This window comes from Pogona vitticeps, chromosome 2 (assembly GCF_051106095.1).
Source record: "Pogona vitticeps strain Pit_001003342236 chromosome 2, PviZW2.1, whole genome shotgun sequence".
In the NCBI taxonomy this organism is placed as follows: domain Eukaryota; kingdom Metazoa; phylum Chordata; class Lepidosauria; order Squamata; family Agamidae; genus Pogona; species Pogona vitticeps.
This window is the reverse complement of record NC_135784.1, coordinates 10,150,114-10,170,036: the sequence shown is the minus strand read 5'-3', so window position 1 is coordinate 10,170,036 and position 19,923 is coordinate 10,150,114. Positions and strand designations below refer to the sequence as shown.

The 19,923-nt window shown below is 43.9% G+C and overlaps 2 protein-coding genes across 5 annotated transcripts in view; one reads left to right on the top strand and one right to left on the bottom strand.

Annotated features, from left to right (window-relative positions):
• Nucleotides 1–1,675: 1,675 nt before the first annotated feature.
• On the top strand, nucleotides 1,676–19,613 carry LOC144583017 (uncharacterized). 2 transcript variants are annotated; one of them, XM_078387762.1, is made up of 3 exons: nucleotides 1,676–2,383; nucleotides 3,355–3,442; nucleotides 16,498–19,613. In XM_078387762.1, the coding sequence occupies exon 3, from the start codon at nucleotides 16,498–16,500 to the stop codon at nucleotides 18,211–18,213; it is 1,716 nt and encodes a 571-aa protein (XP_078243888.1). In that variant the 5' UTR covers nucleotides 1,676–2,383; nucleotides 3,355–3,442; the 3' UTR covers nucleotides 18,214–19,613. The 2 variants fall into 2 exon arrangements, with proteins under 2 accessions (XP_078243888.1, XP_078243887.1); XM_078387761.1 differs by having other exon boundaries at nucleotides 1,677–2,383; nucleotides 3,359–3,442.
• LOC140703769 (uncharacterized) overlaps nucleotides 3,622–19,923 on the bottom strand; it is a 132,189-nt gene continuing 115,887 nt past the window's right edge. For 2 of the 3 annotated variants that reach the window (XR_012082983.2, XR_013542504.1), the window contains one exon: nucleotides 3,622–4,661. The gene's annotated coding sequence lies outside the window, so the exon portion shown is untranslated. Of the gene's footprint in view, nucleotides 4,662–11,389; nucleotides 14,423–19,923 lie in introns of those variants that run through there. The other variant, XR_013542505.1, reaches the window with a different exon arrangement.

Genomic DNA, 19,923 nt, shown 5'->3' with positions numbered 1-19,923 from the left:
AGTCCCTGAAGTCTAGATGTTCTGTGCTCTCCTGAGAAATTGATCAACCAATTCCACGCTATAATGTGGGTGGATGTTTTTCAAACGGCCTGAACCAATGGCTACATGCAAGACAAGCAAGAAATAACATGCATGGAAAGACATAGTGGGCAACTCCTGTCTCCAAAAAAATCTTGTAGTTTATACCCACTTATAAAATACGGGAAGGAGGTCTAGAAAGGGTGTGAAAGCAAGTTGAAATGTTAGAATAGAGAGATCATGATTCTGTAGGAGGAGGAGAAAAGGGTGGAGATTAAAGAGAAGAGGAAAACAGTCAATCTGATCTTTGGTCAGGGTAGGAGAAATGCAGCATCTTGGGCTAAAGAAAACACAAATGAATGTGATCAGCAACCAAGCAGGACAGAGACCATTCATGGATAAGGAAATAAAATCATTCTGTTTCCCACCAGCTTCCCCTGTGATTGAGCTTGCTGGGGTTGTGAGCTGTTACTATTTTAAATTTTATATAAAAGGCCTTTGGCAATTTTATTATTTTGATGTCATTCCTTAGATTCTTTAGCAGTGTTAGAAACAATTTGAGCTACTTTGGGAGATAGAACTCAAAATAAAGGAAAAACAATTTGAGGTGCTTCGCGTTGTGTGTTTGCATGATCGTTATATATATCATGCTGTAGTAAAACACTGACAGTAGCGCTAAGCAGTAAGTCAGCAGTATAGAAATGCATGAAACGAAGAAACAGGTTTTAAACAAGTAAGACGTGAATATTATGTTTTATCTTTCATGCCTATTATATCCCAGGAGGAAGGTCCGATGAATCCCAAAGGGAACTGGAGTTCACAAACACAGTCAGCTCCATTTGAGGCTGAATCCAAGGGGATGCTCAAGGAGGTCTTGAGGGGTTGAAGGGACAGGCTCTTCCCTAGAAGCAGTGGGTCCTACCCCCCCACCGTGGGTCACCCAGGTGTTTTTGGACCGTAATTCCCAGAAGCTTTCCCAACCAGCTCTGCTGGCCTGGGTTTGTGGGAAGAGCCATCCAGGAACTCCTGGGTTCCCCAAGGTTGGGAACCACCACCAAGAGAACCAACAAGGAACCCAAAGGTCATCTAGTCCAACCCCCTTCCCATTGGCAGGAAGAAGCTACTGCTTCAACGTCCCTGACAGGGAGACTGTGGAGGAAGAGGGGGCCTGCAAGGAGGAGTTGACTTCTCCACCACCACCTAAGACTTCCCCAAATCTTTCTCTTGGACGGTCGCCCTAACCCCTTGGGTAACAGACCCTTTGGGAGAAAGGACACCAAACCACGTTTCATTGGACCGAGTTTCCTGGTTTGATGAAACAGGGTGCAGTACATATGGATCCACAGTTGTGGGGGTGTCGAGCCATCCGGAGACCCTGGGCTAAGGATACCGAGCTTTTCTACACGCTTGGCAAAGAAAGCTTCTTTCCTTTCCACTGCAGAAGCCTATTATCTCTTCCTCAGGGTCGCTGCCTTTGGGACCAGACCGGGTCCCCCCCCCCTTGCAAGACCCATTTGAGCCCCCGCCTTGGTCGAGCGCCCTGTCACAATCCAGACCCCCATCGAGGGGGGAAGATTCTCTGTCTTCCAGGTGAGATTCTCGGGCAGGTGAGTCCTGGCAAATGGGCCTCATTCTGATTCAGTGGAGAAGAAGTCCAGCGGACAGGACTCAACCGCCCCCCCACCCCGAAGTTTCATGAGCCAAACAGGAGAGATCTGCCCCGGGGTGACAAGGACCGTGAAGGAAGAAATGAACGAGTTTTTTATATTGTAATAGTTAGAAATTTTTAACAACAACAAAAAAAGATGTGCTGTAAACGGCAAACAGAGCAGATGGAATGAATGAGGACAAAGTGAAAAGTCCTGCTATGTAGGCAGATGATGATTTTACGTCATTTCTCCTCGGCTGTTGTGAGTCTCCCTTTGTAAGGAAAGACCCACAATCCGGGTCGGTCTGAGAGCCTGAACTCCCTGCTCGTTTGTCTCCTTTTCTCTCTTCAAATATTTCTGAACAGACTCTGGTGACGGGAACTCTTCTGTCTCGTCTGAATCTTTCCTTCCAGCAGAAGTGGAAGAACTTGGGCAGCCCGGAGGAAGCTCCACACTCCGCCATTTTCTTCCTCTTTCGAGCCTTCAACGCCCCCCCCCGTTTCTACATTGTCTCCCTCCCCTTGTTCATGGGGGAGGGGGAGGAACATAGAGCTACGAAGGCGAAGGAAGAGCCCCTCCCCTGGACGCCCTTTGAACGGGAGCCGGAAGAAGCGGGGATCTGCAGCGCCTGCCTCTTCCCCTTCGGCCCAAGAAAGGCGCCTGGAGGAGAGAAGCGGGGCTTTTGGGGCGCCTCCCGGATCGGGACCAGGACGGAGGTGGGCGCTGGAGGGGGGGGCAGGTCGGGGGTGAGGATTGCATGGGGGGGGTGAGATGCCGCATCCCCGCCAGTCTCGGGGGAGGGGGGACGGCTTCTCCGGGCATTTCCGATGGTGCCCGGTTGTGGTTTGTGCTGCTCGACCTTCGTGCAAGGCAGTTTCCTTCCTCTGGGTCTCCTTCGGAGGGAGGGGGATTCAAAGGGGAGAGAGGATCTCTGGGGCCCAGATCTCACCCCCCAGGGGCAAAGAGACCAAGGGGACTCCACCGTGCGTGCGGGGTGGGGTGGGAGTTAAGGAGCCCCTGCCTTCCCTTGAATCCCGCGAGGAGCATCCGGTGGATGGAAATAAAGGAACGGGAGAGAAAGTAACTTCCCTTCCATCTCTCTCCCCACCCCCGCGCCTCCCTCTAATGACGTAGGACAATCCCCTCCCTCCCTTAAAAGGACAAAGTCGCAGGTGGGGCTGCGAAGGGGGGCAGGCGGGATGTGGAGGAACCCCATCCTGGGCAACTTGGGGGACCATTTCCTCACATACACTCTCTCTCTCTCTCTCTCTCTCTCTCTCTCTCTCTCTCTCTCTCTCTGTGTGTGTGTGTGTGTGTGTGTGTGTGTGTGTGTGTGTGTGTGTGTGTGTGTGTGTGTGTGTGTGTGTGTTTTGTCGCTTCTGAACACAGACGGTGTTTTTCGGAAAGAGAGGCAGGAGAGAGAAGGTGGTGGACTTTCCTCCCTGGGATGTTTCCTACTGGAGGCTGAAAGGGAGATCCTTCCCTTCTTCCTTTCCTCCATCCCTCCTTCCTGCCTTCCTTCCTGCGGCTTCTTTCTTCCTCTTGTTCTGCTGCCGGAAGAAGAGAGAGAGAGATGGGGATGGAAGCCCATTCAATATAAACATGATGAAGGCACATCTCGAAAGGAAACGTTTTTGATTTGCTTTAAAGCCTCCAGGCTGGCCTATTTCTTTTTCTTTTCTCCTAGGAAGGGGTGAGACTGAGCTGATTTCTCTTTCCTGTTTTGGGGACCAAAAACAAAGAACCAGTTCCCAGACCCCTCCAAAATTTGCAAGGTAAGTGGGATTTCAAGAGGCGGCTTAAGCAGCATTGCCACACACTCTCACCTCCCAGCTTTCCTGGCCCAGGAGGGATTTGAATCCAGCTCTCCTGGTCTCCAGTCTGGTACTCTATCCACTACACCACGCTGCCTGTCTGAAGATGTGCAGACTGGTGGTGTTTGGTTTTCTTTGCATTTTATTTAGGTTATTTTTTTTTAAAAAAAAGATCTCAGTCCTGCTCACCCCAAACCCCATGATCACCAAAGGCAGGTCCTCTTGATAACAAACCTTGTCATCCTGATTTGGGGCGTGGGGTTTCCCCTTCAAGGCCCCCTTCTTGTTCCCCCTAAACAGACAAGCCAGACTTGGGAATTTTGCTTTACACCATCCACCTGTACTTCAGGCTCCTATAATAATTGAGTAACAGGTAACATCAGTTCTGTTCCCACCTTCTTCTTCAAAAGGAGGATAAAAGGGAGAATAGACCAAGGCTGAACCTAAAGAAGATGGGGGGCTTCTAACTGGGTGCCTCTGATTTCTGTGAATTTCTCAAAACAAACTGGAAGTTCTTCTTGACCTGATGCTGTCAAATGGACAACCAGACGGCATCTGTGGTCCAATCCAGCTACTTCCCTCTTACAGAGGTTGCACAGCTACACCCCTGCCTGGACGCCCTGTCACTCCCCGGATTGGCCCTCACACGGATATTCTCAAGAATAGAGTACAGCGATTCTCTTCCTCTGGGGCTTCCCTTGGGGCTGACAGGAGCAGATGCAGGAGGGGCAGCGTCTCCTCAGTCCACCACTCTTCCCCTCCCCAGTTGTCTCCTCTGGGAAATTCCACACCACTATGTGGGGGAAGATTCTTCCGTTCCACGTTCTCTCTCTCCTCCTTTGCTACTTGCATCCGCTCTTCCCTTAACTTCCGGCTCCATCCTGTATTCTCCCATTTGCCCCAGTAGAAAGGTTTCCTGGCTGAGCGATGGTTCTGCCTCTTCTCTTGGTATCATCATCCTCTCCCACACATGGGTCTATGCATTCTCCATCCAGACACATTCCCACCTTTCTAGCAATACCTTTTCTCCTTTGTCCCCTTTCCCCTCTTTGCTGGCTTGGCCTCCGTCCACTTTCTTTGGGCGAAGGGTAGGACTCTGGGCCAGTATTCTGCCTTCTTTTTCTCCAACTCCTCCTGTTGTTTCTGCTGCTTCATTTGGCGAGCAGGGCTTTGATCAGACCTGTTGAAACAAAGGAAATGAAGAAACACGCTCCCTTCATTCTTGTCCAAACTGTTTTAATCATGACCAGGGAAGGACCCCATCTTTAGGTGGCAATCCTATATTGACCTTCCTGGAAGAAAGTCCCTCTGACCATCTTGAAAGGGGCTGTTGGGCATTTGTACCTTTTGATATAAAAACAAAACAAATAAAAAAGCACCCTGCTAATCCTCTGGAAAATGAAGCAAAGAAGGAAAGTCTATAAGTGGCCCATCGGCCCTACCTCACAAAGAGTGGAACAATTTTTTTCTTTTGTTTTTATGGCTATGAAGCCCAGATGTGTAGAAAATATGTCTTTCTTCAGAAAAGGTGTCACACATCAGCTTCTTCTCCCTTCCTTGTGTTCGATGGTGAGGGATATCAAAGCCTGAGAAACGGCATCCTGCAGCCATCCTCTGTCTTTTCCTCCATCAGAGGTGCCATCAGAGGCCTAACTCCTATTATCTCTTCTTTAGGGAGGAGGGGAAGGCTGGCAGCTTTTCCTATTCAGAGGTTGTTGTCTCCGGAGATATAATGTAAATAACGGAAGAGCCCTGATGGATCAGGCCAAAGGCCCATCTAGTCCAGCCTCCTATATCTCACATTGGCTCTACCTGATGCCTTTTGGACCACACGAGATGATAAGAGACTTTTCTGCTGATACACTTTCCCTGCATGTGGCCTTTTGAGGTCCCTTCCTTCAAAGCCTGGAGGTTATACATCCCCATCATGGCTTGCCACCTGTGATGGACTTTTCTTCCCCAAATCTCTCCAATCCTCCTTTTCAAGGCATCTAGGCTAGATGTCACCAGCCCATTCTGTGGCATGGAGTTCCACAGACTAACGACAGGCTGGGTAAAGAAATATTTTCTTTCCTCTCTTCTCACTCTCCCAACACTCCATTGGAGTGGATGTCCCCTGAGGGTTCTAGTATTTTGTGAGAGGGAAAAGGGCTTCCCTTTATCCACTTTTTCCACCCCCTGCACAATTTTATACATCTCTGTCATGGTCACCCCTCGGGCTCCTGTTCTCTAGACTCAAGAGCCCCAAACACTATAGCGTTTCCTCATCAGGGAGGGGCCCCAGTCGCTCTCTTCTCCACCTTTTCTAGTTCCCCTCTGTCTTTTTTGAGGTGCATTGACCAGAACTGTCTGCAATACTCTAGGTGTGGCCTTACCAGCCTTTTGTAGAATGCCATGATAAAGTTGGCTGTTTTATTTTCAACCCCCTTTTAAATTATCCCAAGCGTGGAATTGGCCTTCTTCAGTGCCACCACACACTGGGTTGACCATTTCATTGAGCTGTCCACCAGCCCACCAAGATCTCTTTCCTGATCCATCAGAGACAGCTCAGAACCCATTAACTGATTTTAAAAAAAGATTTGGTTCTATGTCCCAGTGTGCCATTTTGGCACCCATTCTCCCAGTCTGGAGAGATCCTTCTGGAGTTATTCACAATCCCTTCTGGCCTTCACCACCTGGAAAAGCTTCGTGTCATCTGCAAACCTCACTGCTTATCCCTGTCTCCAGGCCATTGATGGACAGGTTGAAAAGCACCACTCCCAGGACAGATCCCTGGGACACACCACTCTTCCCCTCTCTCCATTGTGAAAATTGCACATTGACATCTCCTCTCTTGTTTTCTGGTGTTCAACCATACTTATCAATTATGCAATGCAAAGTCATCTGAGATTTCTCTTAAAAGCAGAGAAGACCCCGAAAAATACCGTGCACAGGAACTTTATACCATAACAAACAGAGTCTTAGATTTCTACAAACTCATTGGCTAAAATCTACTTAATATATGGATCCTATACAAACATGTGGAAAACAAACAAATTGGTCTCCTATAGATATTTGGGGTGTGCCCACCTCCCCTTGAATACCTTCTTTTAGGATGCACCACATTGTCTGGAAGAAATTTTATCCCAACTTATTTATCTTCTATATTTCTGTAACCAAGATAGGTGAAGATGTACGGCCATCAGCCTCTGGCTCCCTGCTGGGTTTTATGTTTCATCTATTTTGTAGTGCTCCAACACTGGACGCATTTAAGAAAAACTAATCACCTGGCAGATCTGTTTGGACTGTATTCCTGCATTGAGCAGGGGGTTGGATTTGATGGCCTTGTTAGGGCCCTTCCAACTTCACTTTTCTATGATTCTGTGATCGTATCTGTGCTTGGCCTCTGGGTGGCATTCTTAACTGGGCCATCTGCTAATTGAAAGATGAGGGGTGGAAGGTGTGAAATATAGGCATTTGATTTAATAGAAAGGTCAAGAGAGAAGTAATGTTGCTAAGAACATAATATGTTGAATAAAATTTTCTACTCCAAGACCACGAATTAAACTAATTTCAGCCATATCCAGGTATCATTCCCCCCCTTTTAAATTCTGACAATAGAAATAACGCTGAATTAAAATCTGCTAATCTTTGTTTAGCCATTCCTGGTCTTGGGGTTCAACAAAAAGCAACATACAAAGGCAAAATCTAGATAGAACACATACAAATATTGCAAAATAATAAGAATCACAATTCCAATTAGAAGATATATAGTTTGGTAGAGAAATCTGGCATCCATGAAGTTGTCCAAGTCCAATCCCATGAACCTGAATTCATCTCTTTGTAAGTTCTATCCCTATCATCACGATTCCTGCCAATCAAGTCTGCTAACAGGGAAACAGACCAACTTTTATAGGCATAAAAGAGAATAAAACATAACCAAACTGGTTCATTAAGTGCTCCACACATATACAATCCCAGAGGGAGGAAAGCAGACAATTCCCCAAAAAACACATTTAATTGAAAGAAAGACTTCATTTTCTCACAATTGAACTGATGAAATCTGCAATTTTTTTTCTAGAATTTCAGGCAACTCCACAGATAACATAAAATGTACTTTGTCTGCATCAGATTTTCCCTCCAATTATAACAGGAGCAGTGCCACAAATTTGGAACGATCACTCTGGTGGAGTGGACAGTGCAGAAACATGTGGCAAGAGTTTCCAGTGTATCCTGCTCACATTTTATTTATTTATGTATGTATTTGATTGATTGATTGATTGATTTCTATGCCGCCCACACTACCCAAAGGTCCTTGGGCGGCTTACTTTTAAAATACAATAATAATTAAAATACAGTGGTGCTTCGCACAGCGAGGTTAATCCGTTCCGGATTAACCCTCGCTGTGTGAAAGCATCACTGTACGGGAAGGAAAAAACCATTGGAATGCATTAAACTTAGTTTAATGCGTTCCAATAGCAGCTTTACTCACCGTACAGCGATGCTTTTCCAATGGCCGGCAGCCATTTTCGAGCCCTCCCCTCGCTTAAGGAGGGCATGAAAATGCTGCGCATGGCCATTTTGCAGTTTCCGGCGGCCATTTTGGAGCGAACCACTTACCGACCTTCGCTCTGCGATTTTCGCCCTATTGAGGCATCGGTATGCGATTGCATTTGCGATCGCAAAACCGGCCTCGTAGAGCGAATTCATCGCTCTACGGTGCACTCATTGTGCGAGGCACCACTGTATATATAAAAATTGCCATCGGACCCACATGAGTAGTGTCTTTTGAGGTACAAGATTCTTTTGAACCTATAATATATCTGGCTAGAGAGAATGGAACAGGATGCCTAGGTGTTGATACTCTTTCACCTCTTCGATTTTGTGCCCATTCAGATTCCATTGAAATTGCTTTCACGACTTTGAGAAAACCAAAATTTGGGATTGATTATAATTTAGTTGCATTTTGTTTTTGTCCAGGAATTCCACAGTGCTGTTAGTTAAACATTTCACACCTGGACTGGAATGCAAGATGATAACAGCATCATCCACATAAAGCAATAACAGGACACACTGCATCCCCAATTTGGGGTGATGACACCCCCTGCACTGGATATACATATACATATACATATACATATACATACATACATGCATGCATACATACATACATACATACATACATACATACATACATACATACATACATACAGTGGTGCCTTGCATAACGAGGTTAATCCGAAAATGTCGCCCACCGCCGACATTTTCCCCCAGCTGAGCAGCGGGGCTCCTGCTCAGCTCGGGGAAAATGCCCCCTCAAAAGCGGAATGCCTGCGGTGGCCTCGCAAGGACTCTTTGAAAGGGTCCTTCGGAGGTCACCGCAGGCATTTTTCCCCCAGCTGAGCGGGAGCTCCCGCCACTCAGCTGGGGGAAAATGGGGCCTTTGGGGAAAAATCGCAATGCGATCGCAAAAGTGATTGCAAAATCCGCATCGGTATGCGGATTCATCGTTAAACGGGACACTTGTTATACGAGGCACCACTGTATGTATGTATGTATGTATGTGTGTGTGTGTGTATGTATATGTATATGTATATGTATATGTATATGTGTGTATATCAATATGCACACACAAACACACACACACACACACACACACAGAGTGGTGCCTTGCTTAACGAGTGCACCGTATAACTCCGAAATCGCATAGCGATCCCTTTTTTGGGATCGCTAATGCGATCGCTTACCGATGGCCTCTATGGCCGAAACTCGCATTGCGAAGATCGGTGTTTCGCTTACCGATCTTCGCATTCTGACGGCCAAAAATCAGCTGTTCGGCGGCTCCAAAATGGCCACCGCGCAACCCAAAATGGCGACGCGCAGCGTTTTCGCGCCCTGCCCTCGCTTACTGAGGGCGCGAAAATGGCTGCGGATAGGGAAATCTTCGCTTAACGGTAACTTTGGGGCCCATTGGAACGCATTAAACAATGTTTATATATATTATAAACAATGGGTATATATATACACACACACATATACATGTTTACATATAGCCAATCACTGCAGATATTGCATCATCCATGACTCAGCGTTCTTGCACACCTTTACAAACATGGATGCTCATTAACACGAATCTTGTTCTGTCTCAGGTTTGGAAATGATCCTTAACACTACTGAATCGAAAGCTGCCTTTAAGACAAGGAAAGCCACATACAATTTAGAATTTTTATGCTTAACTTTTGTTAATAAGATGCAAAAAGTATGAAGCAGTTATCTACTGTGGCCTTACCTTTCCTAAAACCAGCTTGCTCAGAGCCAAACAATGCTTGATTACTGACCCAGTAATTAGGTTTAATTAATAGCTGTTTAGCATAGAGTTTCCCAATTACTGGTAATTGATGGAGTTTTCTGGGAGGTGGGTGTCCCCCCCCCCATTTTATAAATGGAGGCAAGAATTGCATTGGTCCAGAATTTTGGCACGATCCCAGGATTAGCTATACCTGGGAAGTCCACCAGTCAGGTTCGCATTTCAACAGGTCCAGTGGGATAGCATCGGGGCCGGCTGCTTTTCCAGCTTTTAATTGAGTGATTAGATCTTTGGTCTCTTCTATATTTCTTTGTTGTTTAGTTGATAAGTTGTGTTGAACTCTATTTTTTTAAAAAAATATTTTATTTATTTATTTTTTAAAGAGAAAACAAACACAACAACAAAAACACAAATATTATTCCCCCTTATATTGCTGGCCATATGTTCCACAAACTCTTTCCTTGCCTTTCGTATCATCTTCTTACATTTTTTTTGCCAGAGTTTGTGTTTCTTTTTGTTTTCTTCATTATTTTCCTCGTTAACCATTCTGGCATTCTTGGAATTGGTTGAGCCCACTTTTTTGCAGTATACACTTCCACTGGGCCTCTACTACCATTGTTTTAATAGAGTCCATTCACTCTGGATAGATTTTTTTTTAAAAAAAAATATTCCCTTTCAACTTCTTTATAACTTGCTTCCTCGTCTCAGGGAAGACCACTCCAGAAATCAAGGGTTTTGTGTTAGATTTGCTTGACGCTCTCCCCTCAACATGCATGGCGAAAGAGATGGCAGTATGGTCATTATTCCCTAGCCACTCAGTGACAGTCCCGTCCCTAACCAGGTCCTGAGTGCCACACGATATTAGATCCAGAGTCACCTCTCCTGTGGTGGGCTCCATGAGAAATTGCTCCAAGGCACAGTCGTTTAGCACGTCAAGTAACCTGAGCATGCATTGATCCAGTCGATGTGAGGATAATGTAAGTTCCCTATGATTACAATTCTGTTCATTTTGGGCAACTCCCTAATTTCTCTGCACATTTAAAATTCCCCCCGCCTCAAGTTTTCCCCTGCATTTCCCCCTCAATATATTGATCCGGAGGATGATAGCACCTCTCCCCACTATCACAGTGCTCCTTGGGCCTGGCAGTTTAACCCAAAGTGATTCTATGATGGAGTCAGACCCGCCGTCCATCTCCATTCTGCTGGATTCTACCCCTTCCTTGACCTAGATGGCCTCCCCACCTCCAATGCGCCCCTCCTTATCCCTTTATCATCTGGGATTGTGGGATCTCACTGGTTCTCTGAATTCCAACAGGTTTCCGTTATGGCCACTATATCAATGTTATTCCTACCCTCCAAATGTTCCAGCTCTCACAGCGAAATCTCTCCAGTCCTCTGAAGATACCGACAGGTGAAACGTTAGGAAGCAGAAAATGTCCAAAGAGGCTTTGGTCATTTGCATAAAAGCACCTGCCTATGGGGGTCCCTCAAGAAGGGCTGCGTTGGGATCTGCAAGATGAAGGGAAGTAGGGATCTTGCAGATGAAGCCTCAGTGCAGGAATTTGTAGATGAAGACTCCCCCTTGACCAGCAAGGGGGAAAGGAAGAGACGGGACACTCGAGTGTGAGGCAGCTGTTCAGAGGGAATCTCCCGATCTTTCGCCTCCTCCTCTTTTATTGTTTTCCTACTACAATTGCTCTAGTTAATTAATACTATTTTAAACAGAGGCATTTAATTTCCTGAGTACACAGCCAGAATAAACAGACAGGCTGGTAAACAGACAGCTAATAGTAAACACAGATAACATCCAAATACACAGACAAGTTAGACAAGTTCCTGAATACACAAACAGAGTAGACACTTTAACTACATTATCCAGAGATAGGTAAACAGCAGGTTAATGAATCATGTTACTGGAGGTTAGTGACTTGCAGTTTTATCATGAGGTCTGCCATTGCCACAGATATATACATTTTAACAGCATAACAGCATACATTTTCCCCACATCCCATCTGTTTTTATTTGTTGTGTTGAAGACGAGGGCTGTTGTAAAACACCTGGAAATTCTGAGTCCAAGGAGTTCTGGTATGATGGCATGAAGTCAGGCTCATCTTCAGCAGAGGGCGGAATAGTATCAAGATGTGGAATATTCCAGGCCACTGTGAATAATGGAAGCATTCAAATAGCCAAACCTGCTTCCTTGTTGCACTGAGAGGCAAAACTCATTCTTTACAACTTTAAAACATTGTTCAGATGGAATGAAACCTGGAATCTGGCAAGAGAATTAGATGGCATATTCTGATGACATCAACATTACAGTGTAGATTAAAGAAAACACAATATTGGATAACTAAAATTACAATTACAATAATGTTTGCATAACAAGAGTACATAACAATTTTCAGGAAAAGAAAACATATTGAAAACATTCAGATATATAAGCACAACATACTGCTAAGAGGCAAAAGCAAAATTTTTTAAGGTACATGGAACTTTTGCATAGAAACATATGACACAGCTTGCTTCTGCAAAAGAGAATAAAAAGTTAAATGTGCTCTTTTCACACTTGCTTGCCCTGTGGAATTAAAGGAAATGCTTCAGTGTGATTCCCCACTGAAGACACACACACCATGAATTTCTTGTATGAGACTTTACTGGAGAGATACATATCAAAACAAAAACTTTACTGTGACCTAAGAGCTACAGGAATTAATATGATCTAGTATGCGTAAACTGTGGAACTGACTGAATTAAAAAGTGTCTGCTAGTGCCCTTAAATTTCCCCTGGACTGAAAATATGTTTTTACAAGCAAGCATGTCAGATGGATCAGCATCACAGTGTACAAAATTGCCTACTGTGGGGCCTACTTGTGACACATTTTTATGTCCCTCAAGGGAATGATTTGCTTCTCTGTCTCAGGCATAAACAGACAAAGTTTTCAAAGTTTTCAAGGAAAGCTTTTGACATAGGAGAGAGCTGCAGTGAGATAATGTTAAATCACATGTTTTAAAGTCTCTCCATGAAGAAACTCAGAAAATATAACCACTATCAATTGTAATAGACATGAAATGCAAAAGAAATAAACATGTAGTCTATAACAAAATTAACTTCATCATTAGGAAAAGCTCAAAGGCTAAAACACTACAGCTAATTCTGAGCATTAAAATGAAGCTCTGTGAAATTCAATACCCATTAACCTTTAAGATCTGGCTAACAGAGGAAACACATGTCATGCACTCTTATCCTGCAGAAAGAAAAACAAACATTTAATTATATGTTCCTGACAGTTTAACAAACATCTGGAACAGGTAGGTATTCTTTCAGGGATGTAGAGAACTGCATTTAGCAGCCATGAAGTAGCAAACCACAGCTTGCAGATGAAAATTCACTGAGAGATCAGTTGCAGCTCTCACTGATAGAGTGAGAGGGTTACACAAAACCCATATTTTGCATGAGCTGTAAGAGTTCAGGCTTGTATGAAGTTCCGTATGCTCAGCTACTCAGGAAACTCAGCAATGCAAGGTCTGTAAGGTGCGATAGGATTTGCAGTTTTGTGAAAAACATGGAACAAAATCCCCTGTTATTTTCTCTGAGCCTGGGGGCTGCCCTGAGTCCCATCGCTCTGTGCTGGAATATGACCTCAGCTGACCAGGCGCTGCTGTGTCAAGGCTGGCCCAAGGGGGAGGGAAGAAGAGAGTCATTTTTGATTGGAATGTCTGCTTCCAAGCTTTGTCTGCTAGAGATGCATCTCTGAGGCAGACTTGCTGTACTGCAGAAGCAAATGCACCTTCTCCCAAATACATCAGAGGACCATCAGGGTTCACAGCAACATTAATTTTTACTTGCTGAGGGCTAATGAGGATACCCCTGCTCCAGTCACTAGGGACGGGCCGTTGGACAGAAGAGCATTCAGGGAGAGCCGCTGTCCCTTTGTCTTTAAGACTGAGTTGCAGTTCGCAGATGCCATGAGCTGGGAAAAGTTCAGATCCAACAGGAACTGCTATGGCAGATTCTTGCATGACAGCAGAAATTACACAGCTAGTTTCTGGACAATTTTCTGAACAAGCACCTGTTGTATCCATTGAAGGATGGTTATCAACCTCAGTTGCCTGAGGTGGCAATGCTTTTAATTCATCCTGGGTTTTCCAGAAGGTGTTCTCATGCTGCAGCAAAGAAGCCAAGGATGCTGAAGGGAGAGGAGGCAGAATTTGAGGAAGTTGATTGAGTAGTTTAGTTTCAAATTCTGGATCGAAAAGAAAGTTGTGTGGGCCTTGAAGGCAAGTACGCACTTTGGAACATGTAGAAATCTCTTCTGCTTTAACTCTTGGCTGTTCATGAAAATAGCTGTCTATTTTAGACCATTCCTGGTCCTGTACATATTGTTCTTGCTGAAGACTTGATAAATAAGTCCCCATTTTGCTAGGAGTCTAGGTGTCTTACTTGACAAATTCAACACCCACCGAGGGATCCTTGCGGATGATTGACGCATCATGGGGCTCGTGCCAGGCGGGATGAATGTGAATTGTTGAAAGTTGACCTCAGTCCTACTCATCGGGATCCTGAGGATGCATGCGCGTGCTGTAGCCCTTCACCGGGCGTGATGAGTAGGTGGTCTTCGAAAGTGGACCTCAGAGAGGGCACCACATGTTGGGATCTGCAAGATGAAGGGAAGTAGGGATCTTGCAGATGAAGCCTCAGTGCAGGAATTTGTAGATGAAGACTCCCCCTTGACCAGCAAGGGGGAAAGGAAGAGACGGGACACTCGAGTGTGAGGCAGCTGTTCAGAGGGAATCTCTCGATCTTTCGCCTCCTCCTCTTTTATTGTTTTTCTACTACAATTGCTCTAGTTAATCAATACTATTTTAAACACAGGCATTTAATTTCCTGAGTACACAGCCAGAATAAACAGACAGGCTGGTAAACAGACAGCTAATAGTAAACAGACACAAATAACATCCAAATACACAGACAAGTTAGACAAGTTCCTGAATACACGAACAGAGTAGACACTTTAACTATATTATCCAGAGATAGGTAAACAGCAGGTTAATGAATCAGTTTTAGCATGAGGTCTGCCATTGCCGCAGATATATACATTTTAACAGCATAACAGCATACATTTTCCCCACAGTGCTGCTTGTTTGCTTCTCCTTCCAGTGGACCAGCAATCCCTTCCCATCATGTTCCCAGTCCTAATTCCTACACTGTCATCACTTTGTGGTTCTCTACCCTCTCCACCCTCATTCCACAGGGATGAGGAGTCCCGAAATGGACGCCTCTCGGCTCTTGTCAGCTTTCCCCTGGGATTCTGTTCAAAAGCTGCTCTGCCACCTTTTTAATGTTACCCTACAGCAGTCTTCATTCCGTCTTCATTCAAGTGAAGCCCATCCCTCTTGCACAAGCCTGGCTTGTCCGAAGACATTAACCAGTGCCAAATAAATCTAAACCCCCTGACTTTGGCACCATCGTCTCATCCACATGTTTAGACCCTTGAGCTCTGCCTGCCTAGCTGGCTCTGTACGTGGAACAGGGTAGCACTTTCAAGAACACTACCTTTGAGATACACTAGGATCTCGGTTAATGTATGCCTCAGTTTATGTAATTTCTGGTTTCCAAACGGAAATCAGGTCAAAATAATGCCTCGGTTTAGGTTCCTTTTTCCCCCCATTTCCTTTGCATTGTGAAGGAGGCTTCCCTGCAATCCATGTTCTGGTTCATGTATTTTTTTTTTTTTGCCTGATGTAATGTCCTGGAGGACACATTGATTTCATAAACCCAGATATTACTGTAATATGCAGCGTTTAGAAATTGTAATATTTAATTTCGCTGGGGTCAAATACCTTCTCAATTTCAATGTATAAATGTTTGCTTTTATTTTCATTCGCCCCCTTTCCATGCACATTGGTTTAGGTATCTAACTCTGGAACCACTGGTTGGGTGTACACTTCCCTTTATTAATTAATTGATTAGACTTATACGCGACCCATCAAGATCAATGCTCTATTCTGGGTGGCATTACAAAATTTAATCTAAAATTCTAAGATTCGATTACCTCAGTACCTAATTCACTGACCATCTCTGCTTCCTATCCTGTTTTCAAAAATTTTCTACCAGTAACAGCATTTTATAAATTCTACATCCCATCCCTTTCAGGGACCTGTCCTTTCTATTTTCCCTCTGAATATTAATCTCTGCTGACTTTGTTAGTTCCTGGCATCTACCTCTAACTGCTTTTTACCAGCTCCCAAGTCCAATAATCTACCTGCATCACATTGATCCAATTTTACTTTTCCTTTCTAACACTTTTCTTCCCCCCATTTGTTACTGATTTTTGCTAACCAATCCTTTAATTCAATTATTTCTTTCCTCTTTAATCAAATTTGAGAAATTCCTTTCTAAATTCCTGGAAACTTAAGTACAATTATTGGGGAGAATTTGAGAAGGATAAAAAGTTAATATACTTTAAATTTTATGTACTTGTTTGGGTGTGGAAAAAATCCTCCCTTCATTATTCCTCCATCGAAAAGGTCCCTCAGTGAAGAGCCCTTCCAATGTCAAGCTGAAAGGAACAACCTCCGATCCGGCCTCATCCCCTCCCTGGTTCTCTTCCCTCACCTCTTTCTCTGTCTTTCCTTCCTCCTCCGTGACCCAGGTGGAGCCCAAAAACATAATCCCTTATTCCTGTAGATTTTGAAACTGGTTGTTTCTCTTCTTTTTCTAATCTACCAGATGATGAACAGGAGGAGAAGAATTGCCCAGCAACATCTGGGGCAACCAGGCCAGGAACTCATAATCAAGCAAGAAAATAGAGAATTGAAAATAGGAGTGGGCAGGAATGGACTTCCCATGAAAGGACTGACGAAGGGGAGAAGCCCATTAAATACATGTGACCTCAGTAGACATCAAAGAACATGTGCAGGGGAGAAACTGTATCCATGTATGGAATTTGGAAAGAGTTTCAGTCAGAACAAGGGACTCCATATACACAAAAGATCTCACTCTGGGGAGAAACCACATAAATGCATGGAATGTGGAAAGAGCTTTAGTCAGATTGGTCACCTTAGATCACATGAAATAACTCACACTGGGGAGAAACCATATAAATGCATGGAATGTGGAAAGAGCTTTAGTCGAAGTGATACCCTTAGGTCACATCAAAGGACTCACACTGGGGAGAAACCACATAAATGTATGGAATGTGGAAAGAGCTTTAGTCGCAGTGGTGTCCTTAGGTTACATCAAAGGACTCACACTGGGGAGAAACCACATAAATGCTTGGAATGTGGAAAGAGCTTTAGTCGAAGTGATACCCTTAGGTCACATCAAAGGACTCACACTGGGGAGAAACCACATAAATGCATGGTATGTAGAAAGAGCTTTAGTCACAGTAGTACCCTCTGGTCACATCAAAGAACTCACACTGGGGAGAAACAACATCAATGTTTGGAATGTGGAAAGAGATTTAGTCACAGTGGTCATCTTAAGTTACATCAAAGGACTCATACTGGGGAGAAACCACATGAATGCTTGGAATGTGGAAAGAGCTTTAGTCACAGTGGTGCACTTAAGTTACATCAAAGGACTCACACTGGGGAGAAACCACATAAATGCATGGAATGTGGAAAGAGTTTTAATCAGAGTCGTGACCTTAGGTCACATCAAAGGACTCACACTGGAGAGAAACCACATAAATGCATGGAATGTGGAAAGAGTTTTAATCAGAGTGGTGACCTTAGGTTACATCAAAGGACTCACACTGGGGAGAAACCACATAAATGCATGGAATGTGGAAAGAGCTTTAGTCGCAGTAGTGTCCTTAGGTTACATCAAAGGACTCACACTGGGGAGAAACCACATAAATGCATGGAATGTGGAAAGAGCTTTAGTCAGAGTGGTCACCTTATGTTACATCAAAGGACTCACACTGGGGAGAAACCACATAAATGCACGGAATGTGGAAAGAGCTTTAGTCACAGTGGTCATCTTAAGTTACATCAAAGGACTCATACTGGGGAGAAACCACATAAATGTGTGGAATGTGGAAAGAGCTTTAGTGTCATTAGTGCCCTCAGGCGACATCAAAGAATTCACACGGGGGAGAAACCACATAAATGCATGGAATGTGGAAAGAGCTTTAGTCGCAGTGATTACCTTAGATCACATCAAAGGACTCATACTGGGGAGAAACCACATAAATGCATGGTATGTAGAAAGAGCTTTAGTCACAGTAGTACCCTCTGGTCACATCAAAGAACTCACACTGGGGAGAAACAACATCAATGTTTGGAATGTGGAAAGAGTTTTAATCAGAGTGGTGACCTTAGGTCACATCAAAGGACTCACACTGGAGAGAAACCACATAAATGCATGGAATGTGGAAAGAGCTTTAGTCGCAGTGATTACCTTAGATCACATCAAAGGACTCACACTGGGGAGAAACCATAGAAATGCATGGAATGTGGAAACAGCTTTACTCAGAACTCTCAAGTTAACAAAGGATAAGGAGCTCATTCAATTTTGTGCTGGAAAGTCTAAGGCACTGGTTCTTAACCTTGGGTTACTCAGGAGTTTTGGACTGCAACACCCAGAAGCCTTCACCACCAACTGTGCTGGCTGGGGTTCCTGGGAGTTGCAGTTCAAAACCATCCGAGTAACAAAGGTTAAGAACCACTGATCTAAGGCACCAAATGCTGATGTAATACAAAATAGAGAAAAGAGAAAAGTGGAGTGCAGAGAGACATGAAAAAATAGACGTGGAACCTTGTGCTAAGTGAAATGAGAATAAGCATATATTCTGCAATCAAAGCTTTTACATAATTAGTGTAAAAAGAAAAAAGGATGGATGTTCTAAGGCTAAATGATGAAAGAAAGGCAAGTAGTAAAGAGAGAAAAGCTGTCATTTCTTTTAGAAGCCTTTACCCTCATAAATAATAGTAATTGAGTTTTAAAGAGGGTACCATTGAATACACATTCTGTATTTATGAATAACTAGGCATTTCTATGCTATTGTATTGAGAGTACATTGCTTTGTAATGGCAGGGATTGTTGAAGGGAGTGGAAATTTAGTTCGTACTTTGAGTTATTCAAGCTCTTATCTCTTCGAGCCCTGGAGTGCACTGGGTTGGAGGTGACCAAATTGTTTGATCCCCATCATCTGAGCTTCTCAGAAGCTGGGAAACCCAAGCCTTGGGAAGATTTTTGCTGACTGATGCAGACCAAAGGAATATAAATATAGGGAGAGACCTCCCACAAACTGTTATTAGAAAGGAACGGAGAACCGTAGATGTTTAGTTTCATGGAGTACAACAGATGATGGAACTGATGCCGGGTGAAAGTCCTTGGCGGAAAGATAACCATGAGGGAGTGACAGCCAGCAATGGATTACATACACAGCTGGGTGAGAACAAAATGTTCTGTTTAGAGCCAAATATTGCTTTTTTACTTTGAATGTATTTATTTTTAAAGTTTATATACTTTTGCATGTCTTTAATAGAAAATATAAGTTCTTTTTCCTTTTTATCATTGTATTCTTAGGAAGTCTGAAGTGTTCTGAAGATATATTTTCTGTTAGATTATGAGCTCCAGTATTTTAATGTGTTTGTATTTTAGATTCAAACGAGTCTTAAATTTTCCCTACTATCTAAATCTAAATTCCTGCATCATTTTACAAGGTGCAAGTAAGCCTGCAGTTTTTCCATAATTGTCTGACTTTTGGATTTGAAGACCTGTACTGACAGTTTTTTCCTCATGCCTGTGAGACTGTCTTACATATTTCTTGTATTTAGTATATTTAAGGATGGAATCTAGAAATGATGTAAATAAATGAACTTGTACAGAATTAACAAGTTTTGGAATTGCCTTGAATCATTGCCATAATGAAAAGACTTCTTATGAGATACCCAGATGAGCTTCAAACACCTTGTCACTGATTGTCTATATGAGGGAGAAAGTCGGACTGAACCCATCCAGACTGGAGTATCCTCCTTACCTGAGGAGGGAGAATCCCATGGAGTGTTGGCTGGGTGTCAACTCAAAAAACAGATGTGGCGTTTGTCTCTCTAGAAGCTTGGAGTTGAAGCTCTGAGTCAGATTTTGGATACTGAAACTCCAAGAGCACTCTGTTGATGAAGACAAACCTTGGGCCGAAGATAACAG

Excerpts from the sequence above, each read along its gene's own strand:
- LOC144583017 (XM_078387762.1), top strand. The coding sequence starts at position 16,498 with ATGATGAACAGGAGGAGAAGAATTGCCCAGCAACATCTGGGGCAACCA.